At 56.7% G+C, this 20444-nt stretch overlaps 1 protein-coding gene across 1 annotated transcript in view; it reads right to left on the bottom strand.

Moving 5' to 3' along the window:
• Nucleotides 1–20444, bottom strand: part of TRABD2B (TraB domain containing 2B) — a 215313-nt gene that overhangs the window by 7636 nt on the left and 187233 nt on the right. The window contains exons 4-6 of the mRNA XM_045548085.1: nucleotides 19864–20038; nucleotides 4132–4222; nucleotides 1035–1307 (exon numbers count right to left, since the gene is read on the bottom strand). Coding sequence (XP_045404041.1) covers nucleotides 1035–1307; nucleotides 4132–4222; nucleotides 19864–20038 — 539 coding nt within the window. The remainder of the gene's footprint in view (nucleotides 1–1034; nucleotides 1308–4131; nucleotides 4223–19863; nucleotides 20039–20444) is intronic.

The following is a 20444-nucleotide window of genomic DNA, read 5'->3' as shown; positions in this document are numbered from 1 at the left end:
CACGTTCAACATACAGATTCCCAGGCCTCTGTCCTGCAGGTTCTGATACACGAGGTCTGTGGCAGGGCCTGGGAATTTGCTTATTTAACAAGTACCCAAGGTGATTCTCTCCAGGGATGCTTACAAAAGTCCTGGATGGGCGATGTGTAAAGGGTCCAGATACAGACTCCGAGACGGCAAGGGCCCACTGCCGGGAGTGTCATGTCCGGGGCTGGGCTTCCCCTTCACCTGCAGTCTCTCCCTGCGACATTCCCAGTGCTCTGGCAACACTGTTCACCAAATATGGACATTCCTGCCCCAAAGTGGAATCTAGGGAGACTGCAGGCAGAGGTTAGAAGAAAGCATCCTGCTGACAGCAGGAGCTTTGGTGACAGACAGGCCAAGAGGGGTGGTGCAGGTGGAAGGAAGGGGGTATAGGAAGAGGACAGAGGGGTCTTAGTACATTAGGATAACTTCTGTGCCTGCCCATTTTCAACAAGGTTTATCACAAATCCCCCATCCACTTCTGAGACAGAGCCCACAGCAACCAGGGCATCAGTCACCATCTGTCCTATCGCTCTCACAGAGCAGGGTCCCTGTTGCAGCTCCCTGGCAGGGTCTCAGCCACTCAGAGCTTCAAGGCCCCGGGAGCTCGTGGCCTTTGGCATAGCCAGCCTGCTCCATTTCCTCCCGGCTTCACCTGCAGTCCACGGACAAGTGGACCCACCGTGCACACCAGGACATCCCAGGAAAGCTAAGTGCCAAGCAGAATTTTGTCCACTGCACCTTAAGGAAGCTTCTACTTCCTCACCTTTAAAATGCAGAGAACTATGCTTTCTCTTGTTTTGAATGGGAACGTGCCGTACAAACCCGGAAAGATGACCCTGAGGATCCTCTGTGAGTGGGAAGAGCCAGCCCTGGAGCTTCCACGCAGATTCCCACCCGCCAGGTGTCATCAGAGCGGGGACTGGCCTGGTGGCAGTGTGCCCGGCCCTGGGGGGCCCGGGTAGGCTGCCAGGTGCAGGCGCCCTGGGCAGACCTGCCCTCCCGCTCACCTGTCCTCGATGCGGACCCAGAGGTCGTTGAACTGCCGCGGCCGCTGGTGTGTGCTCTGCCTCTTGTGCCACTTCCTCTGCCGGCCAAACTCCTCCAGCTGGCTGAGGCTGTCAGGGAGCAGGAGGTGTGGGGACAGGGCTGGATCCTCCTCCTCCTCTGGCGGGGCAGTGGGGGTCGCTGGGGGCACTGTGGGGATGGCGGTGGCTGGTGTTGCTGGGGCTGGGCTTGTCGAGGTCCCCTCAGGAGTGGGCGCCGGGCTCTGGGCAGCAGGGCTGGAAGGGGCAACAGCACAAGGAGCACCTGTGTTGGAGCACGTCGTTCATGTGTGGCGAAGAATATAATTCAGTGGCAAAGCTGTCACAGCAGGAGAAAATGCCAGGGTGCCCCTGCTGGGCCTGGTGACAGTAATCCAGGAAAGCCATTTTCTGGAGCTGAGAGACAGAGCTTTCATATATTTAGTCAACAAATATCTACTGAGCACCTACCCTGCGCCAGATACTATTCTAGGAGGTAAGGTAAGTACCAGCACGACGGAAACACACAATGCCTCTGCCCTCCAGAGCTCACATTCCAACGCGGAAGGCAGAGAGACACAGAGGACGTCAGACGGTGATAACTGCGGTGGATAAAATGAAGCAGATAGGAGCAAGAGCGTGGGGTGGGGCGTGCTGGTCAGGGAAGGCGGTCTGATCACTGGCAGGTGACAGGTGAGCCCAGACGGTGAGGGAACGAGCCCTGGGCAGGTCTGTGAGGCATATCTGATCTTGGTCGAGTTCTCATGCATGCAAAACTCTGGCTGAGGGGCTTTAGGCAAGTTCCTAACTTCGCTGTGCCTCAGTCTCTTGTTCTGTACAATGGGGATACTGCAGCAAACACTGCAAAAACACACTGTGAACTGTGCGTGTTCTCAGTGGAGGCAGGACAGTCTCAGGGGGTCAGAGCTGGAGCTGGAGGCAGGTTGATGTGGGTTCACAGCCTAGCTCTGCAGGGTGCCAGCCGCGTGACTAAGGGCAAGTGACTTAATCAGCTCAGTAGCAGTTGGCTGTAGCACAGGAGTAATAATGCTACCTGCTTCGTTGTCATGAGGATGAATGAGATGGGGTCTGAGTACAGTGCCTGTCACATAAGCCTCTGTTTGATGATGGCCAACAAGCAAATGCACCTGGCAGTCAGGCAGGCACTAAAGTGCCATTTGTCACATTCCATACAGGGATACACACATGCACCTCTTAGCCTGGGAACATCCTCTACTCCTCTGCCTTTCATTCTTTCCTCTCTGTGGTCCCAACAGAATTCCTTCTGGGGCCCTCTGACCCTGGGAGCAGGATGAGTGGGCAGCTTGCAAGGTAAGGCAGCACCCAAGACGGCGAGTGGCCTGTCTTCCCAGTCCCCTCTCACACTGCACGATGGGCGAGGGGCCAGGGGCTGCTCTCTCTCGAAGGAGCAAAGGGCATTAGCTCAGCCTCTCCTCCCCCAGCTCCTATGGCAACCCCAGATTCCCAGGGTCCAGGCTGCCAGGAGATGCGCAGCTGCTGGAGAGAGAATTCAAAACAGTCAGACAAAGAGACAGATCTAGGAAGCACCTGTGGCCAGTGATGGCTTATATTGTTGGAGCCTCCTCAGCAACCTCCCCGCCCCCCACCCTGCCAGCTCCCCTGCTCCCCTGCGCAGGAGACCAAGTCTGAGAGCCCTCGGAGCACAGCCTGCAGGGGAGTCGTGGGGCCCCCTCCTCTAACGCCTGGGCTCCGAGATGAATAGGATGTTCGCCTGCTTCCCCTGCCCCCCCTGCCCTGGCCTACACAGACACAATGGGCTTCAAGGGGAAGGTCCTTGGGCCTTCGGGGGTGAGGGTGAGGGGTGTAGTGAGGGGAGGGAGGGGAACTGAATACACCCTGAGACAAACTGATTTGCACTAGGCTCAAATGGTTCAGGCAGGAAGAGCAGTCTTGTCATTTTGACCCAGAAGATGAGAAGAGATGCGGGGCTGGGATGCATTCCCCACGTGAGGGTTTGTACGGTCCTCTAGAAGTGCTATGGAGCCAGCAGGAGCTAGGGGATTGGTGGCTCAGTGCTCTGGAGGACCCTGCCTTTCCCTAGGTGACCCAGGCCTCATCTCTGAAGAGCAAGGTCTCGGTCATTTCTGAACCCCCCAGAGTGGGTATAAGGTGCGGCTAGGAACCCAGGGAGGCCCTAGAGCCACACTGCCACTTACACAAGCTGTGTGTCCTGCTGCAAGTGACTTTACTTCTCTGGGCCTTGGGCTCCTCAGTGATAAGGGGGGTTACTCATAGTTCCTACCTCACAAGGTGGTTGTGAGGATTCAGTGAGTTAAACACACTTAGAGCCCAGCACAGAGCGAGCAGCCAATAAACACTGCTTTGATTGTTCAAGCTTCTTTCAAACTCCGGGTTTCATAACGTCAGGGAGGGGGGGCTGGAATCACACTGTGGCCGCCCCTGTGGCTGATGAGGGAGGGTGCCGCATGAAGGCTGGAGCATGGGCCGCACTGAATCCCCCGGGGCTGCCCAGGACCCAGAGCCCGGCTCTCGCGACACTTCGTCCTACCGGCCTAGTGATGGTGCTGGCGCTGTGGACCCGCAGAGGGACTGAGCTGGCCCCTGCCCTTGTGCAGTTCCCAGACTGGGGGAGGGCGGACAGGAAACACTCAGGGGGGTAGAGGGCGGCCTCGTGGCTCTCTGAGCAGAGTGCACGTGCCCGGGCAGGAAAGCCAGGCGTGAGGGGCACGGAGGTGGAGAAGGAGAAGGGGGGAACTGGGTGTGTGGGGCTTGACCCAGGGGAGCGGCCAGGCCACTGCTTGTGTTCCCACGGCTCCATCTCCACTGAGGGACAGGGCAGCCACCGAGTCCTCCAGGCGTCACTCCCCCCAACCCAAACTCACCAGTCTTAAATCCTAAGCGTCTCTCCCATCCTAATGCTACCCCCACTCCCACTGCCACGCCTTGGCCCCATCGCTACCTCTGGTCAAGGTGGCTCACCAGCTCCTTCCCTGTTTCCTGCCTCCAGCCCAGCCCCTCCCATGCAGGGCTGCCAGTCCCAAGACACCTGCCCCGCCGCCCCCAGGCCCCGGCTGCTCACCTGTGGATGGCCTGCCCTGCAGGTGTGTGGTCCACCTCCAGCCCTGCCTGCCGCAGGATGTCTATGACTGTGTTGTTTCCCAAAAAGTGACCTGGAATGCAAGAGGCAACACAGGCTCAGCCACATGCCAGGCCACCAGCCACTGGGGACAGCCTTGGGCCATCTCGATTTGTGTCTGGGCCAGTGACCTAAAGCAAAGTCGAGGCCCCAGACTCCCTGAGAGGCAGTATGGCACAGTGGGCAAGTATGGTCCTGGTGCCACCCTGCCTGGGTCCCAATCCCGGCTCTGCTGCTCACTAGCTGTGTCTCCCCATGCCTCAGTTTCCTCATCTATAAAGTGGGAATGCTCGTAACAGCAAGCTCCAGGGTGTTGTGAGGATTACAAGAAACAGTGGCTGGCGTGTACTAAGGGCGCTCAGTGCTTCCTGTTGCACTGCTGTGCCTCATACCATGAAGCTGACCCCTGACCCTCCAGGCTGATATGCCCCCGGGACATAAAGCCTGGCTCCAGGAAATCCTCAAGGCCCCAGCAGGCTGACAGCTCATCTTCGAAAGTTCCACTGGCAACTCTGGGCTCCTTCCCTTAGCATGGGAGTGGGGTCCTGTGTGTTCGTGTGGGTCTCCTCACCAGGATCCCATGGGGCCGAGACTGCATCTCCACCCCCTGCACAGGCTCTGCGAGCGCTGGTGGGACCCGAGCATTCATGCACTCATCTCTCCGCCATTTATGGAGCACACCTTATAGCCCAGGTCCTGCGATGGCCACTGAGGACTCACTGAGGGGTAAGATCCCAGCGGGGGAGACCATAAAACCCCGCTGATTGCAGGGTCCAGCAGACACTGACAGTGGCCTAGAGGAGGTACCAATGAGAACCGAACCCTCCAGAGCTATGTGTGGGGAGAGGGGGCTGGTCTCCATCTCACTCCCCACCCTCTCCTCGTTTATTCAGCAAACGTTTATGCCACACTTGTTCTGTGGCCAGCTCTGTGCTAGGCACCATCAACAAAGAAGTGGATAATTTAGTCCAGACCCCAGATGAGAGTGGAACTCACTCTTCTTCCTTGGGATGCAGGCTCAAGGTCTGAGGACACAGGGGAGGCCTTTCAGGGGCTTTGTTTAAACTCCACAGGTGGCCAAGTGACCGTGGAAGCAGTCGCTGCTGGGAGTCAGCACCCAAGGACACCCTCTACCTCCTGGGTCTCAGACTCCTCCACCTGCTCAATGAGGGCAGAGTGGGGGTGGCTGGGTGCTTGCCCAGGGCCCCAGGGTGCCCGGGGCCTTCCCTGCTGTGGCTCTGCCCTGTGGACCCCTCACAAGGGCAGCACTCTCTCCTCCTGCTCACTGTTCATCCCAGACCCTGTGGGGAAATCCCTGCACTATTCCTCTAATTGCCTGTGACGGGTGGTGACAGGTAGGAGCCGGAAGGTCAATGTGCTGACAGCCCCAGGGAGGTCTAGGAGAAGGAAAGTGGACAAGCTGTCCAGGAACAGAGACACTCCCAGCAGAGGGAGCCAGGCTGGGACGGCACAGTGACAGGAGCAGAGGGGCGGACCTTGCAGCCCTCTGGCCCCGCCAGCCCCACACACCTCTGGGCTGGTTTCAGGACTCCCCAGGAGGTCTCCCAGCCCAAGATCTCCCTCTTGCTGGCCTGCCACAGTCCCTGAAGTCTCACCTGAGCATCACTGGGAAAGATGACTGGACTGGGAATGCCAGGGGCTCCAGTCTGACATCCAGCACACTCATCTGACACCTTGGGCACAGGGCACACCTGTTACCCGGTAACGCCCTCGTTTTTCGCTGTGTGAGAGGGAGGCATTGGGCTGCATAATGCCTGCGGGTTCCTCCGGCTCTCAGAGTGTGGGGAAGGTTTTGTTTGACTCCAGAGACCGCTATGGAAAGACATTCCCCTCCCTCCTTCCCTTCCTTTCCCCACTTATTCGTTTCATTCGTTTAACAATCACTAAGTGGGTGCCTATCTTGTGCCAACAGTGGCAATAGGCAGGGTCCTGTTCCAGGCACTCAGAGCCTCAAAGGTCGGGCTTTTGGAACCCAGGCACTAAGTCTAACGCACAGGGAAGCACGGGAGCTTTTGGGGGCCCACAGGAGGCGTCTACGCCAGCCCAGGGTCTGGGCAGACTTCCTGGAAGGGGCATTGCCAGCTGCAGGGTGGGATGAGAGTTAGTCAGGTGAGGATGGGAGTGAGTGTCACTGAGGGGGAGGGTGTTCCAGGTAGGGAACAGCATGTGCAAAGGCCAGGAGGTAAGCAGTGTATGTTTGGGAGCCTAACTGTGGAAGAGACAAGAACAACACAGCCAAGAACAGACCCTTCCAGGGCTCTGGCCCTGACCCAGTGCTGTTGAGGACAGAAGACCGAGGCTCCTGCCAAGACTCCATGTCTCCCCCTCAACCTGTGATCCTGAGCAAGCAGCTTCCCTGCCAACAGCCTCAGTTTTCTTGTTTGTCAAATGGTCCTACAGCCCTTTGACGGACTCCTTGGGAGCTCTAAAGCCCTCACGAGGCAGGAGGAGTGAAGATCCTTTGGAAAAGCCCAGAGTGCAGTCCTGAGTGACGTGCTGAAGGCAGTCCCTGGCTGGGCCAGCGTCACTCCACTCTGGCTTGCCCCCATAGCATGCATGATGGGGCTGGACGGGCGAGGGGAGTGGTGGCCTCCCGCACATAGGCTGCGAGGACGCTCTGCCAGCAGCTCTTGGACTGCACTCCTGGCAGCAAAGGCAATTCCTTCTCTGCTCCATGGAGACTTGTTTAAAGAGGAGTCCTCCAGGCCCAACAGTGGTCTCTGTGTCTGCCCCGAGGATTTCAAGAGCCGCCAGGGAAAACAGCCCTGCCTCGGGCTGTACAGGAGCAGCAGCAAATATTTACTGACAGCTCTGCAGCTGCTCCAGAAGGAGCATTGCTGGGGCGGTGTGGACGAGACACTCGAGGGGCCCGGGCCCCGCACGGTCCCAGCCAGCCACCTGAGGGCAGGGCACCCAGTGGACTCCAAGCACTGCGTGGCAACGTTTCACGTGTCTGCTCATGCTCCCATCCGTCCCCTCAACCTCACGAATTCCAGACCTTTACTGCTCTTCTTAAGACTCTAACAGAAGACTTTACAGAAAATGAAAGAAATCAGGAATAATCCTTTCAAATTCCCATTCTCTCCTTCTCTAAGGCGCAACTACCTCCCTCTCCCTCCCTCCAAAGCAGGGAGAACGGTATCTGCCCCTCTCCCAGGCTGCTCCCTGCACAACTCCGGAAGCGCCATTCCCAGGGGGCCTGTGCCCCAGAGCTGTTTGGTGCAAGCCGTGCGCCTGAGCCCATGTCCCCCCACCTGCCCTCTCTGGGGCTTGGTTCCACAGCACCCCACAGTTGGGCTGGCAACACCTGCAACTTGCCCGGTTCCCACACCCCCGTTCTGTCCTGGTCCTCCCGGCACTGCTCTCGCTGCCCAGCCTGTCCTCTCGGTGGGCTTCTCCTGCCCAGTCAGTGTGGGAGCCCCTGCAAACCTTGCCCTCGGCCCACTTTTCTTCTCACTTTACTCACACTCCATGGACGAAGCGTCCACCCTGATGGTTTCAACTGCCACGCAATCTGGCCAGTCTGGAATGGCCACCTTAGCCCAGCCCCGTCTGTCTGGCGGCCTATTGGACATTTTTACCTAAACATCCTCGGAGCCTACAAAGTCCAACATACCCTCCTCTCCGAGGATGTCTTGTGTCTCGACCAAGCTCTGCTATCCAAGCCACACGAACCTTGTCTTGACTCCTCTCCCTCCTCATCCTCATACAGTCAGTCCCCAGGGTCCCCTGATGTTTCCTTCTAAATGCGCTTGACTCTGGACCAGGTCACAGCACCTTCAGCCTGAATCACTGCAGAAATTGTCCCCCTTGTTCTCTCTAGTTCACCCTCCTCCCCGCAGCTGAAATGCTCCTCCCACACCCCAGAGCCGACTGTCAGAATGAGTTCCCAACCAGCCACCTCAAGGGGGACTGTGAGCTTTCTGAGGGCAGGGGCCATGCCTGGTTCATCTTTGTCCCAGAGCTAAGGCTAAGTCCAGCATGTGACAGTGGCCCCGTGAATGTTTGTTGAATGAATGAGTGACAAAACCTGTTACTCCGTATCCTTTCTGTGATCTCATCCTATCCCCAGGGGACCTGAGCTCCCAGATCTCCTCCTCCAGTGACTTGGCCCCACCTCTTGGCGATGCTCCTCCGGACTCCCCCAATCCCAGGAGCTCGGCCCTTGGACCAGCCCTCGAGCGTAGGCCCAGCTCATGCTGTCCCCAGGGGCTGGCGGACAGGCTTAGGCTTGCCTCCAAGGTCAGAAATCCTCAAAAAGGCACCACACCCATCCTGGAACCTGCAGGGAAGGTCATGGAAAGTCTCCAAAGGGGCCCCTCAGTGTTGGGGCTTAGCCTGCATGGCTCGCCCAGGCTCCCTGGGACTCCTGGCCAGGGCTCAGCAGCTCCTTCCAGCACTGACAGCTGTTCTCCGGCCAGCTCTCTGCCTCTCTGCAGGAAGACACGTTCCATTTCATCTGCTGGGGCCGAGTGGACGAGGAGAGGAGGAAAGAGAGGGGCATCGTGAGGGCAGGGACACAAAGCCATGGAGACAGGGAGGGAGGGAGGGGAAGGGCAGAGCAGAGGGCCACGGAAGAGAAGAGAGCTCCAGGACCAGGGACACAGAGCAGAAGGAGAACGGGGAGAGGGGGAGGCAGGGGCCCAGAGACAGGCAGGGAGAGACTCAGAGACAATGGTAGGGAGGGAGGGAAGAGGAGAGACACTGAGACAAAGAGAGAAAGAGACAAGGACAGGGTGAAGATATACAGAGACAGAGATAGAGAGGGAAGAAGAGAAAGGGAGAAAGAGAACCCAGAAACAAAAACAAGGCATGGTGGGAGATGCTAATTCACTGAGGACAGCAGGGATGGCTTCCTGGAGGAGGAGGCTCAGGTAGCAAGGACTCCCAGGAGGGGTGGAATTTCAGATGGATATGCAAGAGAAGACAGGCAAAGCAGGGAGGAGCAGAGGCCTGGAGGGGGACTGGGTCTTATAAATGATGGGTCTGGGTTGGTGCTTCTCTCTCCTGAAAAAAGCCAGGGTCCCACTTAAACATTTGTGCACACACAGGAAAAGGTACCCTGCTCTGAGTCGGAGTGGGTGCAGCCCCTGTGATGCTCTAGCATGGAAGAAAAGGCTCCCTTTCTTCCTGGCGCGAGCAGGCTGGATCTAGCCCCTCCCCATCAGCAGCAGTGCGACAGCCCCACCAACCCTCTGACGCGGGAAGGCAGAGAAAAGAATCCTGTCCTGGGCTCAGGACCGAAGACTGTGCTCATCAGCTGACCGTGTGACCCTGGGCAGTTTCCTTCCCCGCTTTGCACCTCAGTTGTCACACATGGTGCTGGGCCACATGGTCTCATGGGCCCTCCCATCTGTATGGTTCTTCATTTGATGTCACGAACTCATGCCTAGTGGGCCTCTGGGTACATGGTGCCTCTCCAGTGCCGTTTCATTTCATCCTTGAAGCAGCCCTTCGAGAGGCTGCCAGTTCACAGGTGAAGAAGCTGAGGCTCAGCAAGGGGACAGCGACAGCACTTGCCCAGGGTCACGCACCTGGCAGAAGGCAAAGCTTGGCCTTCGATGTGGAGATGTCCCACCCCACTGCATGTTCCACTACACCCACTCTGAAGTGCTGGCGCGAGGGATCCAGAGTTCGTGTTTGGGGGCAGGAAATTGTCAGAGACGTGTGTACCTTCCAAGGTTCACCAGATTGGAGAGACGAGTGTGCGAGTGCTCAGCAAGAACAATGCGCCAATTAACAGGGCAATTTCAAGACCGTGTTGGGGGGCTGGGGGGAGAACCAGATGTTCCCACAAAGGCTTCAAAGTAGCACGGGCTCCCCTCGGCCAGCACACATGTTTTCTCTCCAGTGAGGACGCTGGGTTTCCAGTTTTCTCCTCCTGGAAGAGGCATCCCAAGCCCATATTTATGTTCCGTCTGAAATTAATGCAAGGGAAACTTTCAAATGCTAATCTAGCTGCCAGGACCGGCCGGCCGGATATCAAGCTATGGCGGTGTTTGTTTTCCCGAGGAAGTGTGACAGGAGAGCCGGACCAGTGGGCCAGTGGGTGCAGGGACAACTGGTCTCCCAAGGAGTGTCTGGCGGGAAACTGGCAGACCTGAGCTGCCTTTCTCCTGCTTTGCAGCCCAGCCCAGGGCAGGGCTGGGGCCTTTTCAGTTTATCGAGGACTGAGATGACACCTCTCTGTACCCAGCTTCGTGCCAGGAGCTGAGACACACGGTCCCCAGGCCTGAGGAGGTCACGGTGTGGGGGGGAGATGCACAGGCAAACACTCGCAGGACAGCGTGAGCCATGCAGTGACGGAGGGACGCCAGGGGTGATGGGCGTGAAGTGGAAGGGGTGGGACCCAGACCAGAGTGTGAGGAGTGAGAAGAAGAGAGAAGGGAGGGTGTTCCCGACTGCGGGCACAGCAAGAGCACAGGCACAAAGGGCAGAGATGGTGCAGCGTGTGCCGGCCCCACCAGCAGTTCTCCTTGTTGGATGGAATATAGAGTGAGAGGGAGGTGGGCGATAGCACAGGCTGGGGCAGGAGGCTGTGCCTCCCCCACGGAATTCTGATTGCCTAGGACAGGTTCACGCTGGAACCAAAGAATACTCTCCCGGGCAACTGATCAGCTGTAAGGGAGTGAGTGCTCCGTCCCTGGAAGTGTGTAAGCAGAGGGCCCATGTCCGGGTGGAATCAGAGATTCTGCACATTTTGGCAGCTTTTACTGCCCGCGGCTCTCTGGAGGCTGCTACAACCTCAATGTCAGAAATGGAAGGGCCCCAGGGCTTCAGCTGGCCAGCTCAGCTCTGCCCCTAACACTGCAAAGATGGCACAAACTCTAAGAACAGCCACCCGCCTACGTTTCTCCAACACTTAGAGTGTACCTAACACTTGATTCCTTTCTTACCTGCAACCCTGCTGAGGCTAACAGGACTTGGTCCTTGTCACACAGGCAGAAAGGGACAGGTGTGGCATGGAGTGTGTCCATGTCAAGGACCCCTTTGTGGAGGAAGCTGCCAGGACTGGGGCTCCCCGGGTGCAGGGGAAGCTCACTCTGGGGGCAGGATCTGCTCTGGGCTTCTGACGCCTGCCTGGTGCTTGTCCAGGCTGAGGGTCCTCTTCAGGACCTCACCCTGTTGTCAACTCCTCTTAGAAGATACCACCCTTCCCAGCCAACCCTCTTGGTTCTTCTATAGTCCTCTGGGTGTGAGTCTTTTATTTCCTTCGGATCAGATCCTCTTTCCAATTACCATTTGGTTTAGAGGCCAGGAAGTCCCCTCCCCTTGGATGGGACATAAGCCCTGGGGGCTCTGACCAGCCCATGCCCTCAGGGCCTGGAGTCCACCACGCTTTCTCCACCAGCCTTTACTGGGACCTAACATGTCAGGCACATGCCAGGCCCTGGGGACCCCAAGATGAGTCAGACGTGGACCCCTGTCTCCCTGGGGGAGAACTCTCCAGACCCAGCAAAGACCACGCAGGGTGATTTCAGGCCAGCTCAGGACGGAGCCTGTGACGGTTTCCGTGGACTGTGGGGCAGTGCACAGGCCGTGGCAGTCACTCTCGACAGCATGCAGAGGCTCCTCTCCTGCAACCACAGCACCCCAGGGTCAGCCACGTGGACAGGGACAGGGGCCCACCCCTCCTGAGCCTCAGGTCACTTGGAACCGAATCTGGCTCTTAGGGTTTCCCTACAGTGTCCCAGCTGGGTCCTCAGAGACCTCAGAACACTCTGTCCCCTCTATCCCAGGGCCCTCTTCTCTCCTGTGTGGGAGTCCTGTCCTTGAGGACTTTGGGCTATGAGGGGCCAGGGACCCTGAAATCAAAGTGGCAACACAGAGCTCCCATTAATGGAGGGTCTGGGCTGTACACGTGCTGCCGGCTGGATCGCAGCCTCCCGGCAGAGGGAAGACCCAAGGGCCGAGAGAAGCTGAGCAACTGACCTGCCCAGGCTACTTCTCATAAGGACCACGCTGGGCTCTAATTCACGCAGTCTGGCTGCAAGCCCACGCTTTTCATCTGTGACCCTTTCTTCTCCTCTTGCCTTTCCCGGGAGGAGGGCTGAGCCCATCGCTGAGATCCCTAAACCCTCATTTGTGATGGAGCAGCCCTGAGACCAGCCTGGGCCACCAGCACTCCATTCCTCTCGACTCTCTGTTCCAGAGGGTCAGGGCTGGCTCCAGCGAGGGACACGCCAGGATGGGATATTCCTCTGGCTGGCTGGGTGCTCTGGGGTGAAACAGGGATGGCGACTCTGGCCAAGGACTGTGGCCCACAGCAGGTGTGCCAGCTGCCAGATGTACGTATGGTGGGGCGCAGGGCCCTTTGAAGCATGTTGGAAACTCTGAAACACTTCCGGGTATTGTGGGAAGTGTGGCAGGCCGTGGGCGCTTGCCAGGGAGAGGAGAGAGCGGCTGGGCGTGTGCTGCCCCTTGTTTTCCAGGTGAGAAAGGCCCTACATGGACCACGGCCGCTCTTCTGTGCCCAGCCATGAGCTCCAAGGGGCTGGCACCAACTGGAGGGAGGTGGGGGGTGTGGGTCCTGTCCTGAGGACCAGGGGATGATGACAGGAACTGGAAGGCAGCTGGACCTGCACCAGGGAAATTTCAACCACTTCTCACCTCCTTCAGGAAGGCTTTTCTGCCTCCTTTCCGTGCCAGTCACTCAAACCTCTGCTAGGCACGCATGCACGCACCTGCAGAATGCTGGGGCAGAAGGGACTTCGACCTCACTCTGTCTAAGCCCCTCAACGTGCACATGGGGGAGGAGAGGCTCTGAGAAGGCCACGGGCGGTCTCAGAATGCAAGAAGTTTCCATGACACCAGGCTGTCTCCCTTTCCAACCCTCCTGTCCTTGACTTAACCCTCACCTTGCCCTACTTTCTTTCCCTCCCTTAAAACCTCCTGCTTGGCACTCAACTCCCCTCTCCTCTAGCCTCTGACCACATGGTTTACCCAGCAGTACCTGGGCCTCTCTTTCTAGTTGGTTCTCGGGTCTTTTCATTTGTCAGCCTCATCTTCCAAAGGCAGAAACTAGGGACCCGAGCTTCTCACCATGGGGGCAGTGGGTGTGGGTTCTAGCTCAGGCTTTGCTGTGGGGTAATGTAGGGGCAGGGGGCACTCCTGCTCCTGGGCCTCAGGGTCAGTGCATTAATTCATTCAACCAGCTGGTAATGCGCACCTTCTCAGTGCTCAGGGAAGGGTCAGCCCAGACTGGGGGATGACAAATGTGCTGGGCATGAGCAGGGCTGTGACAGCGACATCCTGGGGGACCACAGGAGCCCAGAGAGGAGGGGAAGGGCATGCTCAGCAGCACAGAGGCCCAAGAAGCAGCTGAATGGATTTTCTCCAGAGAAACTGGCCATCCAGGAGAACGGCTTACACAGTGCGACCATCATTTTGCTCCAGTTCTAAGACTCTGACTTCCTATCCACACCTTGATTTACTGCTCTGCCAAATGGAATAATAAATACCACCCTGTCTCCCTCCAAGAAGCACTGAGGATGTGGGGGCCATTTGAGTTGATGGATATGAGTGTTCTTCAAGCAGAATGGTGTCTACCCTCCAGGGAGCAACTACTATTGTTATTAATGAAAAAGATGTTAATGGTTGTTTGTATGTTGGGCTTGCAACTCTCCCTTCTCTCAAGCCTGAGGCTTCACCACTAATCTGCTTCTGTGTCCCAGATCCACAGGCATGTTTCTGATTACGGGTCTACAGCACTCCAGCTGGGGTAGGAAACAGAGGCTGGTGTAGGCCTGGGGGCCGAATGTGCTGGACGTGGGTGCTCTGGGATAACAGCCCCAGCGTCTGTCTCCAGTGCCCCCACTGCCGGCCTTTTAACCTTCAGATCCTCCTTTCTGCCTGGACTTCCGCTTCCTACGGGGCAAGTGGAAGCAGCCCTGCATGGAGGGGTTTCCAGGTGCTGGAAGGCTCTTAGCTCCATACGTCTCCCAAGGAATCTAAGAGTGTTTGGGAAAACTATGCTAGAATGTCAGAATGCTCTCACGATAGAATGTTAGGAAGTTAGAACCATGACATCTTAGAACAACAAGATTCTGGAATGTCAGAAGTTAGAATTATATTCAGATAATAGCACACTGGGATTACAGAATGTGTGAGAACTCCTGGTTCTCAGAGTTTGAAATGAATGGGCTGTAAAGTTACTTGCTCTACCCCCGAGTCTGGCCCATGCCTCTAACCTAGTTCTTCCAGTTCCTACGTAACTCACTCTATTCCAGGAAAAAAAAACATGCTAGAGTATTCCTGGATGGCTGAATACATGAACATCCTGAAAACACCTGTTTTCCTAGACCTAGGGATAAAATTACCATTTTCTTTTAATGCTTGGGACTTAACTCTCCCACCCCTGCCCCCAAGAGGCCTGGGGCCCAGGAGAAACCACAGGACCGAATGGAATAAATTTCATTTTGTGTGATTTGGTCAAGCATGTCTTTATAGAACATTTCCTGGGTGTTGGCAATTTTGAGACATACGGGCCCTGTCCCAGATGAGTGTTGAACAGTGGGTGCTAGGATAATATCAGGACGATGCAGGCCTGGGGGACAGCAAACACATTCACACCCTAGCTGTTCAGCGTTGCTGGAGATAACCTTACAACCTGCGACTTGACAGGGCCCCGACTGCGGGCAGCACCCCCGTGTTCCACACACACACAGAGCAGATGTGCCGCACGCTTGTGCCCATCCCGGTTTCAGCAGACATTACCAGTCAATCAGGACCCCTTCTCTGCTGAGCTCTGACGTGGATTTATCATCCTTTACACCATCTCTCTCCAGACAGCCACTGCCACTCAATCACAGTTGGCCTTGGCTGAAATCTATTGAACTTCTTGTCTGGTCAGCTCTTGTGGCCAGTCTCTCTTTCATTTATGTCAGATGTTCTCCCCTCTTCAAACCAAGAGCTCTGCCTCCTCCCTCCTCTTCCTCTGCAGATGACTTCACCTTCCACTTCAGACAGCGGAGCTCGGATAGAAGCCATCAGCTGGGAATCTGCTCCCCTTTCCACCACCCAATTACTTGCCTGCCGCCGCCTCCCTGCTTCCCTGCGCTTACAGATGAGGGGCGCCTTCCTTACCCAAGTACAAACCCTGGATCTGAGCGCCGGTCCCACCCTTTCTGCCTTCTTGGAACCCACGGCTTATACTTTCCCCCTTCTCTCCTCCGTATATCACCAGCCTCACCCCTCCTAGTGTGTTCTTTCCATCATGTTTTAAGCATGCTCAATTCTTTCCCATCTTATAAAAAACAGGTGGTAGGTGGGGAGAACAATACAGTTACCAGCTTTTTATTTGGCCAAGTAGGGACTTTAAGACCCCTATCTGCCTTCTATAACCATCATTTTTTCTTTAATGTAGAAGATATTTTAACTTCAAACACAGTAGAAAGCAGATAATTTTGGAAAATAAGCCTATAAATTGAACGAATTTAGCTAATAAAAAATTCCCACCTTGTACTTAATATTTTTCTCAGTTATTTACAGATTGGAGAACGGCCAAGGACCTGCATCTGCAAGTGACTAGACTGGAAGATCTTAGGGGGTCCTTCAGGCTCAACTTGCCAAACTGCATTAGCCTAGCAGTTGGGGAACAGGTCTCCTCTCCTCTGGGGCTAACACCCCCCCCACCCCCCCACCCCCCCCCGCCCCCCCGCCCCATGGCAGCAGCCTGCCTCCTTCCAGAACGTGTCTGGGCTTGCACATTGGCCACAGCCACCTCTCAAAGAGGCAGAGCTTCCATCTGGGCCCCTGACATCACCCAGGCCTGTGCAGAGCTGTCCCACCTGCCCCAAACCTGCAGAGTAACCTCTGGAAGAGGTCACACAGTCTACAGAAACATGACAGACACAAAGATTATTCTTCTGGGGGATGTACCAGCCAAATGGATACTTGTTTCCATAAACTCATCAATATTTCTCAATGTATATAGCAAGGGCATCATGTGCAGGGGAAATGGCCAGGACTGGGATGCAAGAGGCCAGGGTTCACGTCCAAGGTCTGCCTGCATGGCCGTAAAGAAGCCATACATGCCTTAGTTTTCATCTGCAAAGTGAGGATAATAAAACCCACTTTGTGGTGTTATGGTGAAGATCAAAGGTAATGTAATCAGAGGCCTGGAATGGTGGCTGGCACATAGTGGGGGGCTTATGACAAAAATCCCTCCAGCATGGTAGAGTGTTTTAACCCTGTGATCTAAAGTGAGCATATCCAGCACATCCCATGAGGCAGGTACGTTATCCCGATTTTATAGATGAGGCTCTGAGGCCCCTGGAGGTGCAATGGCTCTCCCAGGGTCTCAACTGACATCAGCAGGGCCATGTTTTACCCCCAGGCCTGCCGACTCCACAGCTCTTAAACTCAGAGCAGGACAGAGGCAGGGCCAGACTGCCATCAGCACTGGGAACCCCAGTCTGTCCTCTCGGGCTCTCAGGGTGGGATTCTGGGGCTGGGATGGGCAGGGGTGGCTCTCATAAGCACGGGTGGGGCCAGGCAGGCGGAGTTCACTCACCTCTGCTTGTGTGGTCCCTGCCAGAGCTCTAGAGCCACAGAGCCTCCAGGGCCATCCGCTGGACCTGTAGCAGGGGCCTGGCTGGGACATCTGGCAAAACTAGGCTGGGATGTCTTATATGGTGCGTCTGTTTCCTGAGACAGTTCTTAGAGATACCCATGGACTTTGGATCCGAGAGACCTCTGCAGGAGCACACACATGCCTGGGGGATGGGCAGGTGCATTCCCGGAAGTACAGACTCTTCCTCCTGCCCACGGCCTTGGGGGTCCTATGCTTTCTTTGAGGACCTGGCAGGGAACGGGAAATAAGAGCCCAGCTGCCCATCAGTCTGGGAGGACCCTGAGATGGGACTGCAGAGGCTCCCAGAGGGGAGTGTGACGAGTGGAGTGGGTGTGTCTGCAGGTCACACTCCACCGAGACAGTGCCTGGCCCCAGCCCTGCACGTAAATCCTCCGGCCTGTGACCGGATGTGGGGGTCGGGAATTCCATGACCATAAGAACGTAACAAGGCAGGAGTGGACGTCTCTCACCACACGCTTCATGTGGATGCGTTCCATGCCAACTCTCTGACTCTGCAGCAGGCCCACCGGGCTGGCTCGACGCCCCGCACACGGAAACAGAGCCCTTGGATCGCAGCTCCAGGGCCTGGGGTCCGGTCCTGGCTCTGTCCCAGCCTTGCCGTGAGCTCTGCCCATGTCCCTACCCTCTGTGGACGTCAGTTTGCCCACAGCTATGCTGAGGGGGCAGGCTCGGGTGCAGAAGCTCTGTCCAGCTTTGACGTTCACAGAGCGGGCTATTGGTTCCAGGCGTGGCGGAGCCAGGAGTGGCAGCTGCCAGCAAGATTTGCACGTGGCTCCAGACCTGTTGTTTTTGGAGAGCTGGTCTGTGAGAGAGGAGGCAGGGCTCACTCTGCCCTGACTCTGCTGCTGGCCTAGCCCGATAAGCTCGCCATTCGAGAAGAGAGCCGGAAAGGAGGCCGGGGCCGATGGAGGGTTGGGCCGGCTAGTGGCAGTGGGATGCACAGACTGGATTGAGGTCTTTCTGGTGACCTGTCAGTAGGACTGACCAGGGACTGACCAAATTTCAGAGATGGGAGAAATGAGTGGAGCATGATGCTTGGGTGCGAGCTTGGTGCTTGAGTGGACATTTGTGCCCCCACAGAACTGGGGTTTTAGGAAAAGGAGGTGTTTCCTGGGCTGCCCGCACCGCTATGACTTTTATCTTTAGACTCTCTTGATTCCTTGCCCATAGGAAAGCGATGGTGTTAACTACCCCTAGGCTGGGGTGACCTTGGTCCTGGGCCCTGGGGCAGGCGAGACAGGGAGGCCCAGCCACTCAGGCGGGGCATGCGGGATGCCGGTTCTCTCACTGGCCTCCTCAGTGACTGTCCCCTCTGGGGCTCCTCCTAGGCCCAGGGAAGAGCCTGGAGGTGTCTGACTCAGACTGGCTCCCCATTTGAAGTCAGCTGGGGACTGTCCCAGGGCAGGATACTTGGCCCAGATGCCCACAGGAGGCAGGGCTGGGGAGGCCGCTGGATTGTGAGTGAGAGGGAGAGAGTGCACTGGGAGCATCCCCCAAGCGGCACAGATCCTCACGCTGTGCTGACTTGCGCCGGGCAGCCAGCAGGTGCAGCCGGAGAGTGGCTCACCCTCTCCACGTGGTAGTCAACATCCTGCTCCTGCTGGCTCCTCTAGGAAGCTCCTCTAGACACCCCCTCCAGGCACCTGCCCCACCTCTGGAACCTGTGGCTGAATGGCCGTTGAAATACCAGATGTCCCAAGCCAGTCCTGCCCTTCCTGTTCAGAGGAGTAAACTGAGTCTATGAGAGGGGAAGGGACTTGCCAGAGGCCACAACAGGCCATGGGAGAGCTCCAGTGTGAGCCCAGAACTGTCTGCCAGAGGTTGGTCCCAGGGGGCCTGCATCCATTTCTGAGCCCCCCCTCCTCCCCATGGCCTCTACTGCACCGCATTTGCAGAGGAGGGAAAAGAGGCCTGGACAGACGGACCCCTGGCTCTCGCCCTTGAGTTATTTGGGGCTGAATGGGAGACAGACCTCAAGCAGTGGACATACTTCATTACGAAATCAGGATGTCCACAAGGGCCTTTGTGGGTTAGACTGACTGTCCCCCTGGAGGGCAGGGCGTCGGTGACAGGGGGAGGGGAGGGCTGGGGCAGAGCTGGGAGAGCAGCCCCAGGAGCAGAGAGCAAGCCACGAGCCCTCTTGCTTAGTCCTCACAAAGCAGGAGGCAAATTCTGGCAACTTGATTGCAAGTAACATGACGGAGAAATAAGTGTTTGTTGCTGTAAGCTACTGAGCAAAAGCCGACTAATAAAGAGGCGAATACATTATCCGGGTACCAATGTAGACATTGCTGTCCCCAGCAGAGACAGCCACAGAGAAAGGAGGAAAGGGTGAGGGAGAAGAGGGAAACGACAGGGGAAGGAACAGGGAGGGAGACGTGAGGTGGGCCTTGCACCTGAACATCCGGACTCCCCTTTGCACGAGAGGCCAGGTCCCCCAGAAGAAAGCGTCAAGTTTAAGGCCCCACACAGCTGATGAGAATCATGGTCACAGCTACAGTTTCTACTATGAGGAGGGTTACTTAAACGTTGTCACTAGTCTTTACAATGATTCTACAAGGTAGATATTTTCAATTCATCACATAGTTACTGCTATCACTGCCCACTTATAGAAGACAGAAGCGAGCCTTCCAGAAGATACCAGCCAAGGTGATGTGGCCGGACTGATATGTGGAGCCAGGACTGTGGGATGCCAGAGCCCAGGGTCTCCCCACTGGCCACAGGGTCCTCACAGCCTTGGCCCTGGCTCTGCTGGGCTGGCCAGTGGGGACTGGCTTCAGCTCTGGGTTCTCACATGACTGCCTGGGGCATGAAGGGGCCGCAGAAGCTATCCTGGCCTTGGCAGGGTCACCTCCCTCGCCCACAGGGACTGTTATGAAAGAACTCCTGACCAGAAGCCAGAGAACAGCTTTGGGTCCCAGCTCTGCCACCAAGCACTGCATGGCTTTTCCTGCCCCATTCTGGGCCCCGACTTTTCTCTTGGTGAAGTAGGAGTCAGCGAGGGGCCCGCAAATCTCCCAGAATTCTGCAAACTATCCCTTCCCCACTGTGGCCCAAACCTGCTCCGAAGGCAAAGAAGCAGATCTTGTCTTCGTTCTCCTGCAGAAGCGCCATGACCCTCTTCCCCATGCGTTCGTTCCTCTTGTAGATGAGCTCCTGGCGGAAGTAGCTGTCAATCTCCTGGGCTGTCACCTGCTCGTGCGGGGGCAGGGTGGTGTTGACGAAGTTAGGCAGCTGCAAAGGCAAGGCAGAGGCTGCCTTCAGTTCCTCACGGAGCGAGTTGGACTTCAGATAAACATGCACAGCACAGCCCACGTGGGGCCGGCGACTTACCTTTAAGAGGCCCCTACAGTGGGCCATATGTTTTGTACATGCTTCTTATCAATTCCCAAACCCTTTGAGACGACCACTGTTATTCCAGTTTTACAGATGAAGCAAGCGAGAGCGGCCAGATCCAGAGACATGAGCAAAGTCACCCAACTGGTAAAGCGGCAGAGCCAGGACGAGAGCCCGGCTGCAGATGCCCCCATGTACCGCTCTGCCTTGTGTCTGCCCTGTTCAGCCTCAGCTCCCAGACGCTGAGGTCCGGGAGGCTAGGACACAGCTCATCTCACTAAGTGTTCTCACTTCACCACCCGGC

The sequence above is a fragment of the Lemur catta genome, chromosome 3, assembly GCF_020740605.2.
Source record: "Lemur catta isolate mLemCat1 chromosome 3, mLemCat1.pri, whole genome shotgun sequence".
NCBI classification, from domain to species: Eukaryota; Metazoa; Chordata; class Mammalia; order Primates; family Lemuridae; genus Lemur; species Lemur catta.
The sequence above is the reverse complement of the archived record's forward strand: the minus strand, read 5'-3'. Positions and strand labels throughout refer to the sequence as shown.